General features: G+C 39.2%; 1 protein-coding gene across 1 annotated transcript in view; it reads right to left on the reverse strand.

Annotated features, from left to right (window-relative positions):
- Positions 1–204: 204 nt before the first annotated feature.
- LOC115223708 (TPR and ankyrin repeat-containing protein 1-like) overlaps positions 205–21,658 on the reverse strand; it is a 66,163-nt gene continuing 44,709 nt past the window's right edge. Inside the window, exons 17-23 of the mRNA XM_029794384.2 lie at positions 21,230–21,442; positions 20,078–20,400; positions 14,814–14,978; positions 8,830–9,046; positions 6,747–7,160; positions 1,497–3,809; positions 205–316 (exon numbers count right to left, since the gene is read on the reverse strand). Of these exons, the coding sequence (XP_029650244.1) occupies positions 282–316; positions 1,497–3,809; positions 6,747–7,160; positions 8,830–9,046; positions 14,814–14,978; positions 20,078–20,400; positions 21,230–21,442 (3,680 nt within the window). The 3' untranslated portion in view covers positions 205–281. The remainder of the gene's footprint in view (positions 317–1,496; positions 3,810–6,746; positions 7,161–8,829; positions 9,047–14,813; positions 14,979–20,077; positions 20,401–21,229; positions 21,443–21,658) is intronic.

Genomic DNA, 21,658 nt, shown 5'->3' on the forward strand with positions numbered 1-21,658 from the left:
TCACATCCCTTGAAAGTTGCTTCTCTCCTAAAGCACAAAGCCTAAATTGGTGGCAGGGTTGTTTAACAGAGAATATTGACTGCCAACAATTGACAGGAACTTGGTTATATATAGAGACAAACAGACAGACAGATGAATGGATGAGTGGGTAGACATATTCCTCAGTTTACTGATATATTTCCCATTCACATAATTATGCTATGGTTTTCATTCTTCAATATTCCAAAATGATTCTTCAGCTGCATTACCACAGGTCTGTGCAAATTCAGCTAAAAAATTATTCACATCAAATGCTTCACATCCTGCTTTAGATGTTCTGAAAAATAATTAAAACAAAAATGTAATTTAGGCATTGAGAAAAATTTTTTGGATTTCTTTTACTTCCCAATAATTATAATTTTGATTTTTCATTAATTTTCTGATTTTTTAAACTTAGCTAAATGATTTTGACAAGTAATTTATAATATCATTCAAGGTAGTGACTCAGCCTGGCAACAGTCCGATGACTGAAGCAAATGAAAGATAAACGAGGAGAAGATTTTAGGGAAAAGGAAATAAATTGATTTTATTATGTGAATTCTTTATGAGATGAGACAAAATTGATTGCTGTTGGATCAGAACATAAAGCAACACAAGACTTCATTGTCTGTTGCTCTGTTGTCTAAAACCTTTGCAAATGATGATGATGCTGTTGCTACCTGCCACTGCAAGTACCACACAGTGTGACAGAATCTATTTAGAGAATCATCTAAGCAAAACCCATCACTGGTCAGCCTTTTGGTTATCTAATCCCATTCTAGCGCCAACGAGCAATGCTAAACATTGTCATTTACATGGACCAAACATCACCCCCACACCAAACAATGCTGCCTGAAAAAATATTAATATTGCTCTAAACTTGGAGATTCTTGTTGACAATGTTAGAAAAGCGGAATTACCATTTGCTCCATGAATATCTTTCTGTAAGTAGAATTAATAATGCCAGTGAAAGGAATGACCTGTAGCTGAGAACTGAACCTGGGCCTCAAACTTTACTTAGCAGAAAAAATGTCTTCCACATAAAAGTGGTCGACACATCAAGACTGTGGCAAACTCTTTTGTCTGCATCTAGATATAGACACGACAGCAGCTAGAAATAGCAGCCAAATTTCCTTGAAATCAACCACCTACAATTTAATGGGTTTTTAAAAAAAATTTTTAATAATTAACGAACACATTAGATAAAATGTGGAATAACATGAGATAATGATGACAGATTGATCCTAGATAATGAAATAACATGATATAATGGACCAAACTAAAATAAGGCCAGTATGAAAGCCACAGAATATACGTCTCAATCACATCAGTCTTTGACGTTTCAGAAAACATAACGAAAATAAGTCAAATTATTCATACTAATTGATATATCCTGTAACGTTATGTCAAATGGACATATCTTACCAAAATCTAATCAAATGTATTTTGATGTTATCAAGTAAAGAAGAGACACTCACCTGAATTTTTGTATAATTGCTTCATTTTCTCAGCAAAATGTTCAATGTTTCCAGCAATTGTTTCCAGTTTTTCAGTTTCTGTCCAGTTTGCATTTTGGCAAATTTGATCCAGGTTTTTATCAAACTCTTGCAATTTTAATTTCAGTAAATTGAAATAAAATGTAATTTCTTCATTGTCTGAAACTAAATCTAAATCAAGATAATTTTTGGCTCTTTCTTTAACAGGAAGAAAACGAGTTTCATAGAGTTTTGAGAATGCTTTGAATTCCAAAATCTTTGCTGAATGAGCAGGTTTCTTCAAGTGTTTAAATAAAGTTTCTTTCTCATCAGAACTGTCGTTTCCATTAATCTTAAAAGGAGTGATCCATTGTTTTGAAGAAAAAGAAACTGCACACACGGAGCAATATTTCTCACTTGGACTAAATAAAGGTAAGTTAGCTGGAATCTCCAACGATCTCAGCTCCTTCAATAATTTATTTCTATATCTCAGGTAAGCATTTTCAATCACCTGAACAGCTTTTGTTTGCATCACAGAATCATTCTTTTTATCTTTTTCCTCATTACTTATTAAATCTTCAACCATTTTTTCTGTTATTTCAGAGTCAATTTCAGACACACCTGTGGGGCTTGAGTCAGCCATTTCAAGCCTCGACATTGGCAATTGCTTATCAGAAACCAACTGTAGTCCTAATGGTTTTCCATTTTTAAACATCCAATAATATCTTGAGATTTCATATTCTGGGGTCTGCATCAAAACTTTTACAGTAGCTTTAATAAGCCTACATGCTACATCTTGGTTTTCTGCTATCAGCCTGCATATATCTCTCACTCTTAATAAAGGATCCTCAACTAGAGTTGCAACATTTTCGCATTTCATTAAAAATTTGAGGTCCGGTATATTTTCAAAAGGCTGCTCAGAAAAACAATGAATGTAACAAAGGCCCAAAATGAAAACACGCTTTGCAAGTTTTCTTGAATTTACATCTTCTTTTTGTAAACACTTAAAAATGTTGTCACTAAAAATCAAACTGACCATTTTGGCCACACGTACCTCTAGAAGTTTCAAATTGAGCCACATACGACTGGAATTTAAAATGTCTTGAAGCTTTTCTGAAAACCTTGATTGAAGTATATCTATAATGTCAACTGAGGAAATATGAGAGGAAGATAGAACCACTGATATTTTGCAGTGTCTCATTAGTAACATGAAACTTATTGTCATAAAGAATTCAATCCACAATAAGAGGCAGTGCAAATCTGGCAGAATACGTTTTCTCTTTTTTAGAAACAAAACACAAAATTTAGAAAATTGAATGACAGCTTCAAATGGCTGATGTCTTTCATAAAGAAAATAGAGAGAATCATAGAACCGTTGGTATATGCACATATATTTGTTGTCAGAAGAAACCAAAGATGAGTTTACAATATGCACGTCTGGAAATGATTCTTTTCCAATTTGTTGGTACATGTCTTCCATGAGTTTGTTCAAATCATATCTAATATTTAGCCAGCTGAATAAAATATTTACTTCAAAATAGAAATCTGAAGACTGTACTTTTTCCAATAGAGTCATCTTTTGAAAAACCATTTTATAATGATTTCGAATACAGATTTTTAAGGCATTTATATTGTCTGGATGGAAGACGTCTGACAAATGGGTATCTTGATCTAAATTCGAAATCAGGGCTTTATAAAGATGAGTTGCAAAGAATTTAAACTCTTCAAAATCGTCTTGTAGCTTTATAGTGAGAAGCATTTGACAGATAACTACACGAATATCAAAACGAGGTAAAGTACTGGATTCATGAAGATGCATGCATTTTTTCTCCTGAAAACGGCAGAAATCTGTATGTTGACTTCCATAAAAATTTGCCAAATGACAACAACAAGTTTCTGAAGACTGGCATAATTCTGCAGATTCAAATGGACAGGGTGTACTTATGATGATGTGGATGGTTAACTTGTGATACAGTATTTGGAATAACTTTCGAATACAAAATTTGAGGTATTTATTCAGCCACGATTTGAATTTATCAAAGGTAAAACTTGCATAAGACATTCTATTACAAATATTGTATTCTATGAGAGATATGCAACACAATGGTTCTGTTGTGTGAGATTTCCACACAGAATCATCCTTGAAAGAGAGACCAAAATATGGTAAATATGATTTTACCACAAGGTTTGAACTCTGCAGATGACTTTTCAGCAAATGTACTAAAGCAAAACTTTCATTGATAACATTCCAAAAAGATTCCTTATAGAAATCATGAGGATCGAGATCTGTGAAGAATTGAATTGCTTCTAAACAACCTGCAGAAGAAACAAAACATAAATCAGAGAACAGAATTTTTGAAATAAGTTGTTTTAGAATCTAATAAAGCAGGACAATCACAGCTGGTCAGTTTGATAGGTTTTTGGAAATCCAACCAAAGAGTTAACAGTTTTGTCTCAAGTCATTTTTTTCTAAACAGTATCAATAGATAAGACAACTATAACTGCCCAAGTCCACCTAGCTGTACACAGATTCCATAGGTCAGCTCTCACATCAGTGACATACTTTGATCTTTGTTTCAAATCACATCAAATCTACAGTGTGTGTGTGTGTTTGCGTGCCTGAGCAGTTTTAAAATAATCGAGAAAGGGAGGACAACGTCCATGTTCTTTCTATGCCTTCTTTCGCTACAGCATACAGACATCTAAATAAAGGTCATAAAGCTTTGTATTTGTGTTGTGGGGAGGAGAAAGAGAAACCAACGCCGAATAACTTGCACCAATCTCTGAGAGAAGCTCAACTGAAAATAGCCATGAAGTGGAGGAGGAGGAAGAAGAAGAGGGCAACGAGTTAAACTCAACAGCTTCCAGGTAGACAGACCCAAGCGAAATGCAGGACCAATGAAGTGAAGGTTCAACTCTAAGACTCTAAGGCACCTTTTGCCGCTGTTACTTACTGACAGTCCATGGCACGGCTTATTTGAGACGGCAGAAAAAAGTGGATTGTAACGAGTATATTAAATTTATTAGAATTGTTAGATGCTCCCTTGTTCATGAAGCTCTACTTCTATAAGTTATTTCCAACATAAGAATGTCACCTCATCAACTAAATCACTGAGGAACAACTGAACATTATTAGAACAATCTTGCCGGGCAAAGCTCATCGTTTTTCATCTTAGAAGCAACAGTTCAAAGGCTGAAAGTAATAATGGCTGAGTGAGTAGAGTACTGGACTAGCAGCTAAGAGATCCAAATCCAAATTCAAGCAGTCATTTGGTTGTCTACTTGCAAAATAGACTTACTTCTCTACACATGACATTAATTACTGGTGAAAAACTAGAATAGCTGTCTCAACCTGAAGTCAGTTGAATTCTTACCCACAACAGGGACTGTTGTTGTTTCTCATCTAGTAATCACCACAAATGACCTCCAAAATAAACAACCTCACCATTTAACAAACTTCAAAATGTCTTTTTCATGGCTTCTTTAGAGGTAGTGAAGCTGTGACACTGAACCTTTCATTACCAACCCATCCATGCCCCACCTGTACATGCCCAAAAATGTTGATGTTACCAAACTGCCCAAAGATGCCTGGAATAATCTGTTCATATCTAAATGAAAATTTCAGAGCAAATCTTGTTAGTAAAATCAGGAAAACATGTGATTTCATTCTGCAAACAGCTGAGTTACACTCTCTGACATTGTTTTACACGACATCTGAGCACTACACACACACACACACACACACACACACACACACACACACACACACACACACACACACACACACACACACACACACACACACACACACACAGACACACACACGAAATCACTAACACCTGTTCAAATACAGACACACAAAGATCATACCAAAATGGACATCCAGAGATACTCAGACATAGTCATGCCAACAAATACTCACATAAGCAGGCAAATGGGCACACATATACACATGAAATCACTAACACCGGACACACAGACACACACATAGCAAGTATGATAATGAAAGGAGAGAAAGAAGACATGAAGTCAGACAAGCAAAACACATGGTTAAAAAAAGTACAAAAATATGAAAGAAGACAACAACAAGGGAAGAATGTGTGCAATGGAAATGAAGATTCCATTGAGAAGGAGGGAATCTACCATTTCACTTGCAAAAAAGAAAGAAGAAAAGAAAGAAACAAAAGAAATTCTACCAAACTGAGAAAGTCTCTTTAGATGACAAGAATCATCATCATCATGATCATCATGTAACATTTGTATTCCATAGCAGCTTCAGTTGGATGGTTCCACCTGATCCAATGAACTAAACGACTGCGTTAGGCTCCATTGCCTGTGTTAGGCACAGTTTCAATGGCTGGATGTCCTTCTTGATGCCAACCAGTTTACACAATGTACTAAGTGCTTTGTTTTTCCATGGCAAAGCACAAGTGGGGCCACCAAGTAACTTGTGCGACTCCTTGAGAGAAAGGAGGCACAGTATTGAGAGAGGTGGCTTTGAGTCAAGTGTTGAGAGGCTAAAGTCTGATAGAGACACACAGACACAGCTGTATGAGGGGATGCTGAAAAGCTCCTTTCGAGGTTTTTTTGCAGGGCTTAGAAAAACTGAAGGGTAGCTGCTGCAATAAGTGTGTGCCTGTCTGAGAGGGGAATATGTTGAATAAAATCATAATTAACTGATCTTCATCCTGTATTTTCTTTTCCCCAAAGTCAGGAACTTTTCAGTTTGACCCTGTCAAAGAGAAAATACATGGCTACCTCTGCAGGGAAGAGAGAAAGGATGATGGAGATGAGATATCAGGATGTACCCTCAAGGTACAAAAAGATGGACAAAGAGAAAATAGGGACTAAGAATGAAGGATGGCAGGGTAGACAGGTTCATGAGAGCGTGAAAGGCAAGTGACAGAGAGCAGAGATGAGGGTGGACATGGATGCAGTGGATGGTAAAAGTGGATAACGGTGAATCTTGGTTTGGTGGGTTTGTCAGGGAAATGGGAGAGGAAGGGAGAAGTGAGAGATGGCAATTCTTCTAAAAGTGAAAGTAAAAGTAAGCCATAGAGAGATGTGAGAATAGGGTAAATGCATCTATACATTGATGCTTATCACCAGACAGACCAATAGTGACACACACACAGATCACATATACATGCACAGCAAGTGACCCACACTGACCAACCAATATACACACTCACACACTGATGCATTTAATCTATGGAATTATTATTTCAAGCAAAGTAAAAAAATGCCTCTTACCAATTGGAACCTTGACTAATTTGAACTGCTTGAAGGCCTCCACTGCATCAATGGTGGATTTGGTGTTTGTTTCGTTCAGTTTAGCCAGTAACAGGTGACATTTAGCCTGACCAAAATTGTTGCCTTCTTTCTTATAAAGCAGCAGAGCATTCCTCAAATCTTCTTCAATGTTTCTGGAGAGATCAAGGTCAATGTCAACACTCTTACCGTCATTAACACTATCTCCACCCTCAGCAGCAGGGGACGGCATCGGTGTGCGCATTGTCTTTAGTTTTGCCACAACATAGCTGTGTCCAGCTTGTTTATACAGGCAGTCGGCATATAGCTTGTTGTCATTCAGGGTGGCTGCCACTGCTACACTCTCAGAGAACAAGTTGTTCTGCCAAAGTAAGTCCATTGAAGACTGAATTTGGCCTGTTGAGAAAAAAAAATATTGGAAGTAAATATATGAGCAAATAACAAATAAAAATTCTTATGTATGACTTTAGCTGTGACTGTGGAAACAAATAAAGATTTAGAAATTTAGATAATTAGTGAAGTCAATTGTCAGGTTTCCTGCTTATTGGTGGAGAGGCAGAAACAGCATTGTGACCGAGGTGACCACGAAGATATTGTGGGTCACACTTAGCCACACTTGCATGGGTCACAATGGAATTTGTTGAGGCAGATAATCTGATACCCTTCCTGTCAGCAACCCTCACCTGTTTCCAGATGTTTTTCATGGAAGGCTGGAAACAAACAACTCCTCTTGTATGACAGGGATGCTCGTTTACAAACATTACATGATGTCTACTCAAGGCTCTCCCACACCATTCATACACGCACATACACACGCAGTGGTTGGTGGTTGTCTGCTCTTTATGACCAATTCTTGGACTTACATCTTAGATTCATCAGGGTGCCCAGTGTAGCTTTTTAAACCAGACATTGCACTGAAGAGACACCCACACAGATTGCATATCCGATTTGGACCACCAAGAATTGCAGTTAAATTCTGATCTTTGTGGATCTTAAAATGTGTTTTGAGGCCTCCTTTAGATTTGCAGACCTGATGGCATACACGGCTTTGACAGGTGTGCACAGATATACAGGTAGAATAGTTGGTGGGCATTTATTTCCTACGGCTCTGCAAAATGAGATTTGAGCCCAGCAAAAGAAAGGCATTTGTGACAGACCATGCCTTTTTTTACTGGGCTCAAATCTCATTTGACAGACATACATAATGGGTTTCTTTCAATTGCTATCTAACCAAATCTATTCACAATACTTTGGTCTTCTACAAGAAGACACCTGCCCAAAGTGCCATGCGTTGGCACCGAACCGAAGAGCACAAGGTGAGCTTCTTGCTACTCAATTACAATTTCCACCTGGAGATCAATACTGAGCATTCATTATTTTTAACTCCTTTGAGATAAAAGAAAACTAAAGAGAAGAAAAAGTGGGGGTAATTCACAAGGGGAAGAAACAATACAAGCATGGAAGAAGATCACACACACACACACACACACACATTGATATAACATCACACACAAAAAGTCATATTTATATATTCAATCATCCAACAAATTAAAAGAAACAGACTTTATGCCAGTAGTGTACACTCTGTACACAAAATGTTAGAAATAGCAACCAAATATTCCTCAAATCAAGAAAGTCCCAAGAAAATTAAGAACACACAAAATAATGCAGTCTCAGTCAAAATTCAGTTTTCAAAGAAGCTGAGAATTTCTGATAATGTTCTTTGGATCATGGTTAATCCAAGGCTTAGAAAAATGAAGTGTGTGTGTGTATGGTATTTGTTTCATCTCTGTTGCATTCTGGGTTCAAATCCCACTAAGGTCGGCATTGGCTTTCATTGTTTTCGGGGTCAGTAACAGTCCAGTACTGAGACTTCTACTTTTCTCTCTCGCATCCTCTTTTTTCTCTCAGCCCCGGAGTTAAATGACTATCAAATTTAAGGTACCCAAATTACATCAAAACAGCATCCCTGGAATTTTATAAGGAGTTCAGGACCTGAAGTAAGACAAACATCAACAAATTAAAGAAGCTGGTTTATAATCCGTGTAGAAATGCTAATCCATACCATTATTTCTAAGCAGTTCAGCAGCATCTTTGAAGAGTCTCTTCTTCTCCAGGAAATTCAGTTTATCTTCCAATGTGGTGAAATGAAGCAAGGCCACCTTCATTTTCTCAAAATCCTTATATTGGTAGTAAAGATTTGCAGCTTGCTGAGCGAGGTAGAATATATCTTTTGTTGGACGATTCTTTATGAAATCCTCAGGTGCAGAATCACCATATGACTGAAACAATAAACATATATATATGACTTGAAAGAAAAGCATACAAAAATAGAGAGATAGACTGATAGACAGCTTAGTTAGAAAGAAACTGGGAGAAGCCCACTGTATATATGCATGTGTGTACAGACACACATCATACATATATGCAAATAATAGTGTTGCTGATGACAATGGGATTCTCCCAATTTCTATCTACCAAAGGCATTCACAAGGCTTTGCTTGGCCTGGGGCTACAGCTAAGACACCTGCCCAATATGGAAAGCAGTAGGACTGAACTCCAAATCACATGGTTGGGAAGCAAACTTGTTCACTACACAGCCACACCCGCGCTGATGTGTGTGTGTAGGGTTAAAAACTTTACTTCTCAGATCATGTGGTTCCAGGTTCAGTCCCACTGCAATACACGTTAGTTTGTGTCTTCTAAAGCCCAAGGTTGATCAAAACCTTGTGAGTGGATTTAGAAGATAGAAACTGAAAGAAGCCCATTGTGTGTGTGTGCAGATGTGTGCTTGTGTCTCCTTGACTTAGCATGATGATAGTTATAAATGAATGTCCCTGTCATACAAGCAGAGTCCTCTATTTCCAGTATTCTGTGAAGACATGTCTAATCAAGGAGAAAGATCAGCTTCCTTGCAGGCGAGGGCTGACAATAGGAAGGCCATCCAGCCCATCCGGCCTCAATAAACTCCGTCCAACCCATTCAAGTATGGAAATGTGAACAATGATGATGATGTACATATGAGACAGGTATAGAACGGATATTCAAAGGGTAGGGGAAGATATGGTGGGAAATTTGAGGGTATAGAATAGGAAGAGAGTTCATTCAAGGGCTGACTGTATGGTTCTACAGTTAACAACTCTTTTGTCAAGTGATCAATTCCCTCCAAATATGGCCCTCTGGCCCCGCCCATGTGTTACATCCCCTGCCAGTCATCTCCAGTTGTGCTCTACCAAAATGTTTCCTTGCTCATTCACTCTCAGAACAGGGGGGGGGCGATGGATTGACCCCTATCGCAGTTCCCGACCAGCTTTTGGTTGCTCCATCCAGTAACGTCAATCTTCCTGGTGAGATACAGGGTCCCCTATCCATGCCCATAGCATGCTGTCTCCTTAGTTTGGAGTCATTTCACAAATACACTGTGGCTATCCCTTGCTTCGATTCTTCTCGCTCCCCTAACCAAGATTTTTTCACCCTGGTTAGAACGTCTGCCTTGTTTCTCTCTGAAGGCACAAAGACCATGTTCAGTTTCAGGCCAAACTTGCCAATCAGCTCTCCTAGAAACCCTAGGCAGCGCTTTGATAACATTTCCGCAGCCCCTTTGGTTCACACCTTCTTCTCTTCAGTGATCACCGATCCTACCCAGCCAAGCACAGTGGTCGAATCCGTCTGGATTTCAATGGAGCGCAGCCCCCATTTCAAGGCCAAATTCACTCCCTTCAGCACTGCGTCCAACTCAGCGACATTGATGGGGTTGTAGTCATCTGCTTTTTGAAACCAGGCTGTGTCCTCTACTTTGGCACCTCCAATTTCCAACACAACTCCTATTGCAATACTGTTAGCATCACACCATACGGTCCCATTATCCAATTTGAGAACATGCCAGTTCCTTCTGACTGGGTCTTCCACTCTCATCCTCTCTGGGATTTCCCACATCATCACCACTGTACCTTCTCTCATCTTGTCACCCCAGTTCTCCCCTTCTGCTCATCTCTTGGTGTAACTGCAGCCACCTCGTGATTGAGTAGTGACCTACTAGTTTCCCACACATCAAGAACAGTTCTCTTCTGCTGACATTGGTACCCAGTTCCGGGATCTCATTCCCCCATTCGAAACACCAATACACCTGTTCTGTCTCTTTGAAGCTTAATCCCCAGTGCAGCTCCTCCAGCCATTGGCTCCAGTGGCTTCGCAATCAGCCCAAATTCCTTCAGATGTCTCACAATTTCTGTGGCAGGCACTACAGTTTTTTCCACTAAGATGTCATCTATATAGGAGTTGGTAGCCCTTCTTATCCTATCCACTTTTCCCTGTATCGCACCAGCTGGTACTGCCACAGTTTGTCACTCACGTAGAGCTGTAAATATGCTGACTTCAAGTCAACAATCGTTGCTGCCTTAGTTGAGGTCTCCATATGCGCAGCGTCTCACTGCAAATGTCAGTTGCCTCACCACCTCTGTGGCACGATACATGGCCATTCCTCTCCCGAAAGTCCAGTACTGGTGTGACTTTGCCCTTTGCTGGTTGCACCACTGCCATTAGTGGTAGCACTCCGCACACCACCTCCTCCTCCTCCTTCAATGGAATAGGGACACCTTCCTTAATCCACCTCTTCTTCAAACTTGCTCCTGGTATGGCCTTTCAGGTAGCATCTCATTCTGTTCTTCAGCATCGGGGGCTCTTCTTTCCAGTGCCACTCTATTGTCCACTGCTGACCATCGAATGCTGCCTGAAAATCCTTGTCTTCAATGGTGCAGGCAGTGCAGTCCCTCACAGAGGTCTGCTCCCTCTCACATTCTTGACTCACAGTGCATGATGAACCCATGGCACCAAACAAAACAATGTCCCCTCCAGCACTGACATCTCCAAAGCGGTCAATTGCGTCCATTCCCATTACCACATCAATCCCGTCTACCACATGGTGATCACGATCGCCCGCAGCCTTAGCATTGTGCCTTGCACCACTATCTCCATGTCGCTGCTACCCTTGCATTTGATTTCGCTGCTGTCAACCACTCGAACACCTACACATCCCCTTCCATTTCTTTGTCACCATAGGGGTCACACGAGATGTCGTACAAGGGCCTTGAACATGTTTCCGTTTCCCCCAACCATGACCTCGACTACGGGCAGTGACTGCACAAGTGCCTCTACTCGTTCATAGGCAGATGGGGGGGGGGGTGAGAGGCAGCAACTTCTCTGAGGCCTTTTCCCTGGTCCGGGCTCCACACAGCCCTGGCACTTCAAACACAAGCCTGTGGTGAACGGCTGCTCTTGTTCCACAGCAGGTTTCTTTTTGTCCTTCACTGGCTGTCATGCAGCATCCTGGGCTTTTGCAACCTTCTGCCTGGTGTTTTGTGCCAACATGTGGGCTTGTTATAGCTGTGCTGACATGTCATTGCGAAAGCCATTCACAAAACCCAGTTGTGTTACCTTCTCCAGACCCTCTCCAGTGAGACCGGACAGCACAGCCAGCCAGTCTCCGGACCTCTGCAGCATATTCATCAACCTGTTCTCCTGTCCATCTGACCGTTCCCAGCTTATCCAAAGCAGTCTACTCTCCCTCTCAAGGGCTGCACGATCTTTGACACGCTCAGTTATTCTTCTTCATTCATTTAGAGGCAGAGTGCCAGTGTGCTCCCCTCCAAATACAGTGCCATGAGGCTTGCTACAAACTTGACTATAGAAAGGTCCGATGATATCATTGCCGATCCTTATTTTCGCTGCCATCATATGTTAGGGGACAATGATGTCTGTATATGATCGCCGAAATAGCTTGTCCTGCATGGGGAATGAAAAGAGGTTCACTCACCTTCCTCTCATCGACTGCCTGTCTAGCAGTAATCTCCCCGACAATCCTGCCCTTCCCCTGTCACCCAGTATAAGCAGCTGGTATCTGAACAACTCAGGAGTGGATTTCCTAATGTCCATTCATGATGCAAAAAGGGGCTGACGCTTGCCTCTCTCTCCTCTTGTGCTTCCTCTTCTGATTAATCCCTTGACCACTGACATCATGACCCTCTTCTTCCGGCTCATCCCCACAAATACCCATTCTGTCTCATTATACTTTAATAAGGAGCAACCAGGAAATCATGCCCTCTCGTTTCTTTCTAGTTTCCACAGATCCTCTGCATTTAAGACCCACATCTTGTTGCCATAGAGCAGTGCACTGTGCACTGTGCACTCTGCTCTTGACTTTGAGGGAGAAGCTCTTTGTTGCTAGTAGAGGTAATAGCTTTCTGAACTTTCTCCGACATGTTCTTATTCTAACTATTACCCCTTCAAAGCTAATCACATCACTGAGGTAACAAATGTTATCAATCATTTCTAGTGAACCATCGGGGCCTTTGAAAGGATCTATTTCTCAAACACTCTTAGTGCTCATTTCCCTTGTGCATCTGCTGGATATGAAAAAACCTACTTTCTCTCTTAACCTGCCTGTAACCCCAACATGACCTTGTGTGTTCTTTGTTAACATGTGAAACACTTTATGGAATTTCTACCGATTCTTTTTCTGCATACAGAGCACAGCTTTATCCCTGATGTTAAAACAGTCCCGTCTTCCTGGCTAATTATAACGACTTTTTATTTCATTAAGTACACTTTAACCCTTTAATATTCACATCATTCTGTGAAATGTAATCATGGATTATTTATTCACATTGTTTTGAATTAATCATGGATTATCTATTCACATTGTTTTGAATTAATCATGGATTATCTATTCACATTGTTTTGAATTAATCATGGATTATCTATTCACATTGTTTTGAATTAATCATGGATTATCTATTCACATTGTTTTGAATTAATCATGGATTATCTTGTACCTTTGAGATTTCAATGGTATATTTGTATACTTTTAGAATGACATTGTAGGGTATGCATAAGAGGCTGGATCTGCTCAGTTTTAACATCTGAACAGGTACAATATTTGGGTCAAATATGGCTGAACTGAATGCTAAAGATTTAAGGCCCTTCAATTCTAGGTTTTACTTCCATGCCTGGAATTTCTACTTCAGATTTTACTATAAGAGTTAAGCCATCAGCATAGAGGAACATCGAAGGGAACTGGTCTTAAAATTCATCTGTTGTGGCTTGCAGGAGCACAATAAACAAGCTCTAATCGACTTCTACCTCTACACTACATTCATCACTGAACTCATTGCTGACTTTGTACTTGCCTTGTAACACTCTCACGAGTCATTCATCTACTCTGAGTTTCAATTAGAGACCATCAGATTACAGTATCAGGGATTTTGTCAAAAATTGTCTCTAGATCAATAAATAATAGATCATAGAGGTTTAATCTCAGATATGCACTTCTTTCATAGCTGTCTCACTAGAAATATGGCATTAGTGGTACCACTTTCTAGAACAAAGCCCAACTGCACCCTATTCAAGAAAATACTATCCCTAATCAGTTTTGTAATAATATTTCTCTGTAACCTTCATGACCTGGTCCAACATTTTGATACCTTCTGTAGTTTCCTCTCTCTTGCCCTTCTAGCAGTTTACAATGATACTACAGCACCAGCCATTATCAATGAAACATTATATATATATATATATATATATATACACACACACACACATATATATATACATATATATATATAGTTTTGTATAGAAAGAAATTGCTCTTTCTAAGGACATCTTACATCACAAGTGTCCACTGGTTTATCTCTATATCGATTAATTTATAGATATTTTCATCCATTCAATACATGAGAACAAAATTTTAGTAATATAAAGAGATTTTTATCTTCTAAATTCATAATGTAATTTTTAATTATAAAATATAAATGACGGTAGATATTGAAACGTATGTAGGCATTATGAAATTGACTATTATGTAAATAAATTGATTGTGCTGTGCTCAAACTCCATTTTCTTTATACCACATATATCTATCTGTTTCTGAAGATTTTGCCTAAAGTCATTTTAGTTCACAGTTCACAGTTTGTGTAAAAAAAGATGCAAATTTATTTTAAAACTTATACAAACACAAAGACACACTGAATATCAAAAATAAATTATATATCCAACCTGTTCAAGACTTTTGTATTCTTGAATTAATTCAATGGCATGGCCATACTGTTTGGCATCATGGAGCACATCAACTGCTTTACCATAGAATGAGATCTTCAGGTAACACTGCACAGCTTCCTCATACATCTTTGCATTCTTAAAATTCACTGCAGCTTCATTGTACTAAGAGTAATTTTTTAAGAAAAAGGAAAAATGAAAATTCAAAGCAGAAAAGCCATTTTGCAAGAGGAGATAATTACATCAACCACACCCATCCCAAGTGTTTCACTGGTTCTTTATTTTATTGACCCAGAAAGGATGAAGGGCAAAGTCAACTTCAGTGGAATTTGAGCGCTGGACGTAACAATGGGTGAAATACGACTAAGCATTTCATCCAGCATGCTAACGATTCTGCCACCTTAGAAATAATGATAATGATAAAGATAATAGTAATAATAATGCATGGTGCCCTCCACCCTAAGGCAAATGTACATAGGCTCTACATGAAGAGAGGTAAGGGTGGATGTGGGCTGATTGGCATACGGGAGTGCATGAACACTGGAGGAAGAAACATGGCAGAATATTTGGTAAACAGCAAAAGAAGACCTGCTACAGTATGCTGCTAGTGCAAAAGGAGTAAAGAAAAATGGACTTGAGAGTGCTTGTGAATTCCAAACAAGAACAGCCAATGAGAGAGAAGAAACCCTACTCCATATGGAATTACATGGTCAGTTCCACTGTGAAACCAACAAATTAAAGGACCAGGGACCATCATGGAGGTGGCCCAACATGGGTGACCTAAACAAGAATACTGAAAGCCTAATCCTTGTGGCCCAGGACCAGGCACTGAATACCAGCTCAGTGAAAAAGAATATATACCACTCAAGTGCCATTGGACCTCTGCAGCATGTGTGGGGAGAGGGTCGAAAGTGTGACTCACATTGTTAGTGCTTGTGAAAGTCTGGCACAGAAAGAGTACAAGCGTAGACATGATAAAGTAGCCCAAAACCTCCACTGGCTACTTTGCTGTAAGTATGCATATGAGGTTATGGGTGCTTGGTACCAAGATACACCGGAAAAAGTAATGGACGGAAAGGGGAAGGCAAAAATCCCCAGGGACTTTGATTTCCAGACAAAGTGTTAGAGCACCAAAGGCTGAATATAGTAACCTTTAGGAGGGACAAACGAAAGAGCCTAATAATTGATGTGGCTGTGCCAGGAGATCGACATATCATCATGAAAGAAAGAGAAAAAGTTGATAAATATGGAGAGCTGAGAATTGAGATTGCTAAGATGTGGCAGCTACGAGAGTCAGATGTAAAGGTTGTCCCTACTGTCATCGGAGCACTGGGTTCAATTCCACCCAATCTGAAGAAAAAACATCTGGAAACCTTAGAGATACCCTACAATCTAGGTGTATTGCAACTGTTGGCATTACTTGGAATTGCATGCATATTGCATAAAGTAGTGTCTGTCTGAGGTCCTTTTTGTGACTTGACAAACAGTGCAAACACGCAGCAGACACAACCTCATGATATTGTATACTGTGCAATGTCATCAACAACAACAATAACAATAACAATAACAATAACAATAATAATAATAATAATAATGGTTTGAAATTTTGGCAGAAGGACAGAAGTTTTTTCGGAAGTCAATTACATCAATATCAGTGCTTTTTTTCTCAGCAGAATTTGAACTCAGAATGTAGAGATGGACAAAATGCTTAACAGCATTTCGTCTGGTGTGCTAATGATTCTTCCAGTTTGCCACCTTAATCATCATCATCATCATCATCACTATTCAATGTCCCTTTTTCCTGGCTGATATGGGTTGGATGGTTTGGCAAGAACATATGAACCAGAGGCCTGTGCCAGGTCCAATGTTTGCTTTAACATGGTTTCTACAGCTGGATGCCCTCCCTAATGCCAACAACACTAGAGAGTGTACTGGGTGCTATTTATGTGTCAGCAGCACCAGTTAGGGGGCCAGGTCCCTGCAAGTGAAGTCCCTACTCAACTGAGCTGGGTATAGAGTGGAAAAATAAGAAACTATGATAAAGAGAGAGGAACAAGTGTCTTGCTGAAGAGGTGAATACATGGCTTGTCCACCTGGAAAGTGAGAGAGAGAAAGAAAGAGATGTGAGGCCCAGGTTCAATGTAAATATGAGAGAGAACAGGAAGAGCACTGAGTGAAAATTATGTGATAATAATAATGCCCTGGCTACCCACGAAGCCTGCCCGTGATTCCACCATTTCATAGCATCAGTTGTTTACTTCCTGTGCTTTGGGCAATTCCTAGTTCCATCTAGTTTGTGTCAACATAGAAAATGTAAAATGATGAAGTTCTCATCCCACCAAATATTATGAAGAAATGATTATCTCCCTTGTACTAAACGTCCTCCAGGGGACTCCAAACATCATCATTTAATGTTTGCATTCCATGCTGAGAGGCCCAGGGACTGCACAGTATTCCAGGGTCTTCCTAACGCTGCAATAATTATGCACCAACCCAATATATATATATATATACAAATAAATGAAAGAATGGAGTTGAACGACGATTTAAACAAAATTCCTTTATTCTCGACATATGTTTCGAAGGCTGCATATTCCTAATTTCGAAGGAATAAGGGGTGCATTATGCCGCCTTCTCATCAGGAAAAACAAGGAACTTATGTCAGCATCAAGATGAACAAAAACTCTTAGATAACTGCCCACACGGAGTCCATAGCGATAATGAGTGTTTCTTTAAAATATTCCGTTATAAGCAGTGGCGTCAACCAAATCTACCAACCGCATCTACTCAATCACATACACAATCATGCACACACATACACACACATAGACACGAATGCAGTTATATACATACACACACATAGGCACTCAATCACAAAAGCAAACAACAATACATCACCATTCATATGACTTGCACCCTGTCACCTTCCTATTCTTAGATCTCTCCCCTCCAACCTTGTTTGAACCCTTGAACTTTTTAGAATCTTCTACATTCAACCATTTTTGATGTCACTGCTTATAACAGAATATTTTAAAGAAACACTCATTATCGCTATGGACTCCGTGTGGGCAGTTATCTAAGAGTTTTTGTTCTTCTTGATGCTGACATAAGTTCCTTGTTTTTCCTGATGAGAAGGCGGCATAATGCACCCCTTATTCCTTCGAAATTAGGATTATGCAGCCTTCGAAACATATGTCGAGAATAAAGGAATTTTGTAAAAATCGTTGTTCAACTCCATTCTTTCATTTATTTGTATTAAAAAAACACAAATTTCCACACGAAAGCACGTGATCTCTGCCCTTGGCATGTAGCTTCAACCGTGTTTTTCTGACGTGAATTTGCTACCCAGGTATCGGTTAACCGAATTATCCATACTAAGATAATTCATTCAACTACTTATATATATATATATATATATACACAAAACTCCACTTGTGAAGACCCGTTGAGGCAAGTGAAAATCAAAAATCAAAATCAAAATCAAATTCAAACCAAATCAAATCAGATATCAGAAAGCAGAACCAAAATCGAAGCCGATCAACATCAATGGAAATTGCAGCTGTGATACCAGTGCCGGTGACAAGTAAGCGAACCATCCGATCGTGGCCATTGCCAGCGCCGCCCCGACTGGCCTCTGTGCCGGCGGCACATAAAAGCACCATCCGACCGTGGCCGTCTGCCAGCTCTGTTTGGCACCTGTGCAGGTGGCACGTAAAAAGCGCCCACTACACTCACGGAGTGGTTGGCGTTAGGAAGGGCATCCAACCATAGAAATACTGTCAGATCAGACTGGGCCTGAAGCAGCCTTCTGGCTTCACAGACCCCAGTTGAACCGTCCAACCCATGCTAGCATGGAAAGCGGACGTTAAATGATGATGATGATGATGATGATATAGGTATATATTGAGAGAGAGAGAGAGAGAGAGAGAGAAAGCATTGAATCCCTAACTACTTAATTCATCCCATCATTCTTCTACTGTTTCTCTCTGTCTCTTTTACATTAACCCCTGGTACTACTCTTCCCCTTCCTCTTTCCCCTCTCTGGTTCATTACTTTGGCTAATAAATCCCTCCTACCATAATTTAACTGTAACCTCTCTCTACCCCATGTATAACGTCATCTCTCTCTTTCCTGTTTCAGTTGTGGGAGCTCTTTAACCTTAAGAATTACAAGGCAACCTTACTCACATAGGTGTCACACAAAACACACCAAGTAAACTCTGTAAAGGGGTTCGGTGAACTGAGCACTCTTTCATCTTACTGGGAACAAGGCGTCTTCTACTGTGCTGGTGCCATGAAAAAACCGTACCCAGTCTACATTCTGTAATGTGTAAGAAGGGCTTCCAGCCAAAGAAACCATGCCGAAACAGAAACACTGGAACAGAATGCAGCTCCCTTGCCTGTTGGACCCTGTTGAGCCAGTTACCCCATGCTGACATGGAAAGCAAACACAAAATGATGACAGCAGCAGTGACAGTGTGTGTGTCCGTGTGTCCATGTGTGTGTATTTTTTATACATTATAATACACTAGCGTCTTCCAGATGGGGAATGTTTTTCAGCTTAAGTTTCATCTTACTTTTAATATACAAGTTGAAAAATAAACATCAGCTGGTAATAATGGAATTGTGGATGGCAGACGCATGAGCTGTGACGTTTGTTTTGACAATGGTGAATAGAGAAATATACAAGGACAGAGAAAGAATGAGAGCAAAAGAGAAGATGAAGCAGAAATTCCTGCCAAGGTACACTCGGTCATTTTAAGTGGAATCTAATTACAAAAGAATGATTTTCAGTCAAAAGTTCAGAAATTTAAGCTTTTAATTAGCTAATGTAATTATTAAACTAAAACTTTACAAATAAAATGTTACAAGTGGATTGAAAACACCACAGGGAGCCAACCAGGTGTATGTATATATATATATATATATATGTATATATGATAAAACAAATGGTTTACACCTGGTAGCCAACTGTCTTTCATTTGTTATATATATATCTTTGGGGTTTGGGGATTTTTATTCATTTGGCAGCTTTCACCTTTGTCTTTAAGTGAAAATTTGTGGTTTGATCATTTTGACTGCTATATTTAGCATGCTGGTACTGCTTGTTAATACCCTTAATTATTAATTTATATATATATGTGTGTGTGTATACGTATGTATGTGTGTATATATATATATATATATATATATATATATATATATACACACACACACCTGTATGTGTGGGTGAGAGAGAGGAAATACAAATGTACTAATACATGCCTTGTGACATTTTCGGTAAAGACGGGCAGAAAGTTCATATTTGCCTCCTTCAGATAAACACCATGCTGATCTGATACACATGTTACAATCAAAGAAATACTTGGAAGCTATGAGGAAGTGCTTCTGCTTCTTGGCAGCTGAGTCTTGCATTTGAGCCTGTTGAACATACTGGAATGCTGTTGCCACGGTTTCTTCTTTCTTGTGACCACTTTTCTGGAAACACTTTATAGCAATTTCAAAGTGTTTTCGCTCAAAGAAAGACATTCCTTTCGTAAACCATTCTTCTGGTGTTGAGCTTCTGGCAAATTCAGTATTGTCAGGGTCTAAAAATAGGAGAATAAACACACATGCATAAAAACAAAAACCACACTCGTAGCATAACGGGGTCAGTAATTACAGACCCCATTATGTAGCTACATTTATTACAGCTACATAAATTACAGACCCCATTATGCAGCTAGATTACAGCCACTAATTAGTGGCTGTAATCCAGCTACATAGCTTTATGGATCTGATTGTTTTTGAACGTAACTCAGAGTTGCATGGTGGTAGATTGCAAACTCAGTAGAGCTCTGTAGAACATGCCTTGTGAGATCTGATTATATCTGTGAATGTTCTGACATCAGAACCTATCGGAAGGCTGTTAGCTTTGGTTTCCATTCCAATCAATGAAGCTGATTAAATTTATTAAATTCCTCCCTTATAAATTTAGACATTGTACCTAATTGTAATGGTAAGGACAATGACAAGCGACGATACAGCCAGATAGTTTCACAGTGACCCTTAATAAACACATAGGAACACTAGTGATACTTTCATACCAATTTATTCATATACACACACACACACACACAACTATCCGTGCACACAGTTGTTCTGACACACACACACACATCCATATATATATATGCTGTAGTCTTTTACACACTCATCAACTTATTTATGCACAACTTTACTCATCTTACATATCCTCCACATGTCTACCAAAACATAACTCCAAACACCCACACACACACACACACACATTTCAACATTCCTTCGTTTGATATGATCATATAACTGAGTGTAATTAAATATCCACCCCAAAACAACCTCACACACCCAATGTCATCACCTCTACAAAAACTGGACATCTTATGGAAAATTTCATACCTTCACTAGAAGTATCAACAGATGCAACCAAACGCAGAACCTGAAAATACTCAAAAATTGGGGTTCGTTTTTCATTGGATATATCAAAAATCCAAATGTTATGTTTTGCCCTTGTAAGTGCTGTGTATAAATACTTTAATTCAGAGTTGAGAACCTTGTGCTTGTTTGGGTCAAAGGTTAAAGGATGAGGATGGTTCTCGGAATCAAGAACATCTGCAAAGGAAAAAGAACAAAACAATATTAGTTATTTTTATTGTAGAGTAGACCTGTTGTGTGGCATGTCTTTCTAATTGTTTAAATTTCATATCATTCTATTTGGGAGAAGCTTGTTTGTCCATATTTCACATTGAAGTTCTTTGATCTTGTTCTTACTCAAATGTATTTTACCAATTTTTATACAAAGTGGTAAAACAAAGACACAATGCCTCA

This window comes from Octopus sinensis, linkage group LG23, assembly GCF_006345805.1.
Source record: "Octopus sinensis linkage group LG23, ASM634580v1, whole genome shotgun sequence".
Lineage (NCBI taxonomy): Eukaryota > Metazoa > Mollusca > Cephalopoda > Octopoda > Octopodidae > Octopus > Octopus sinensis.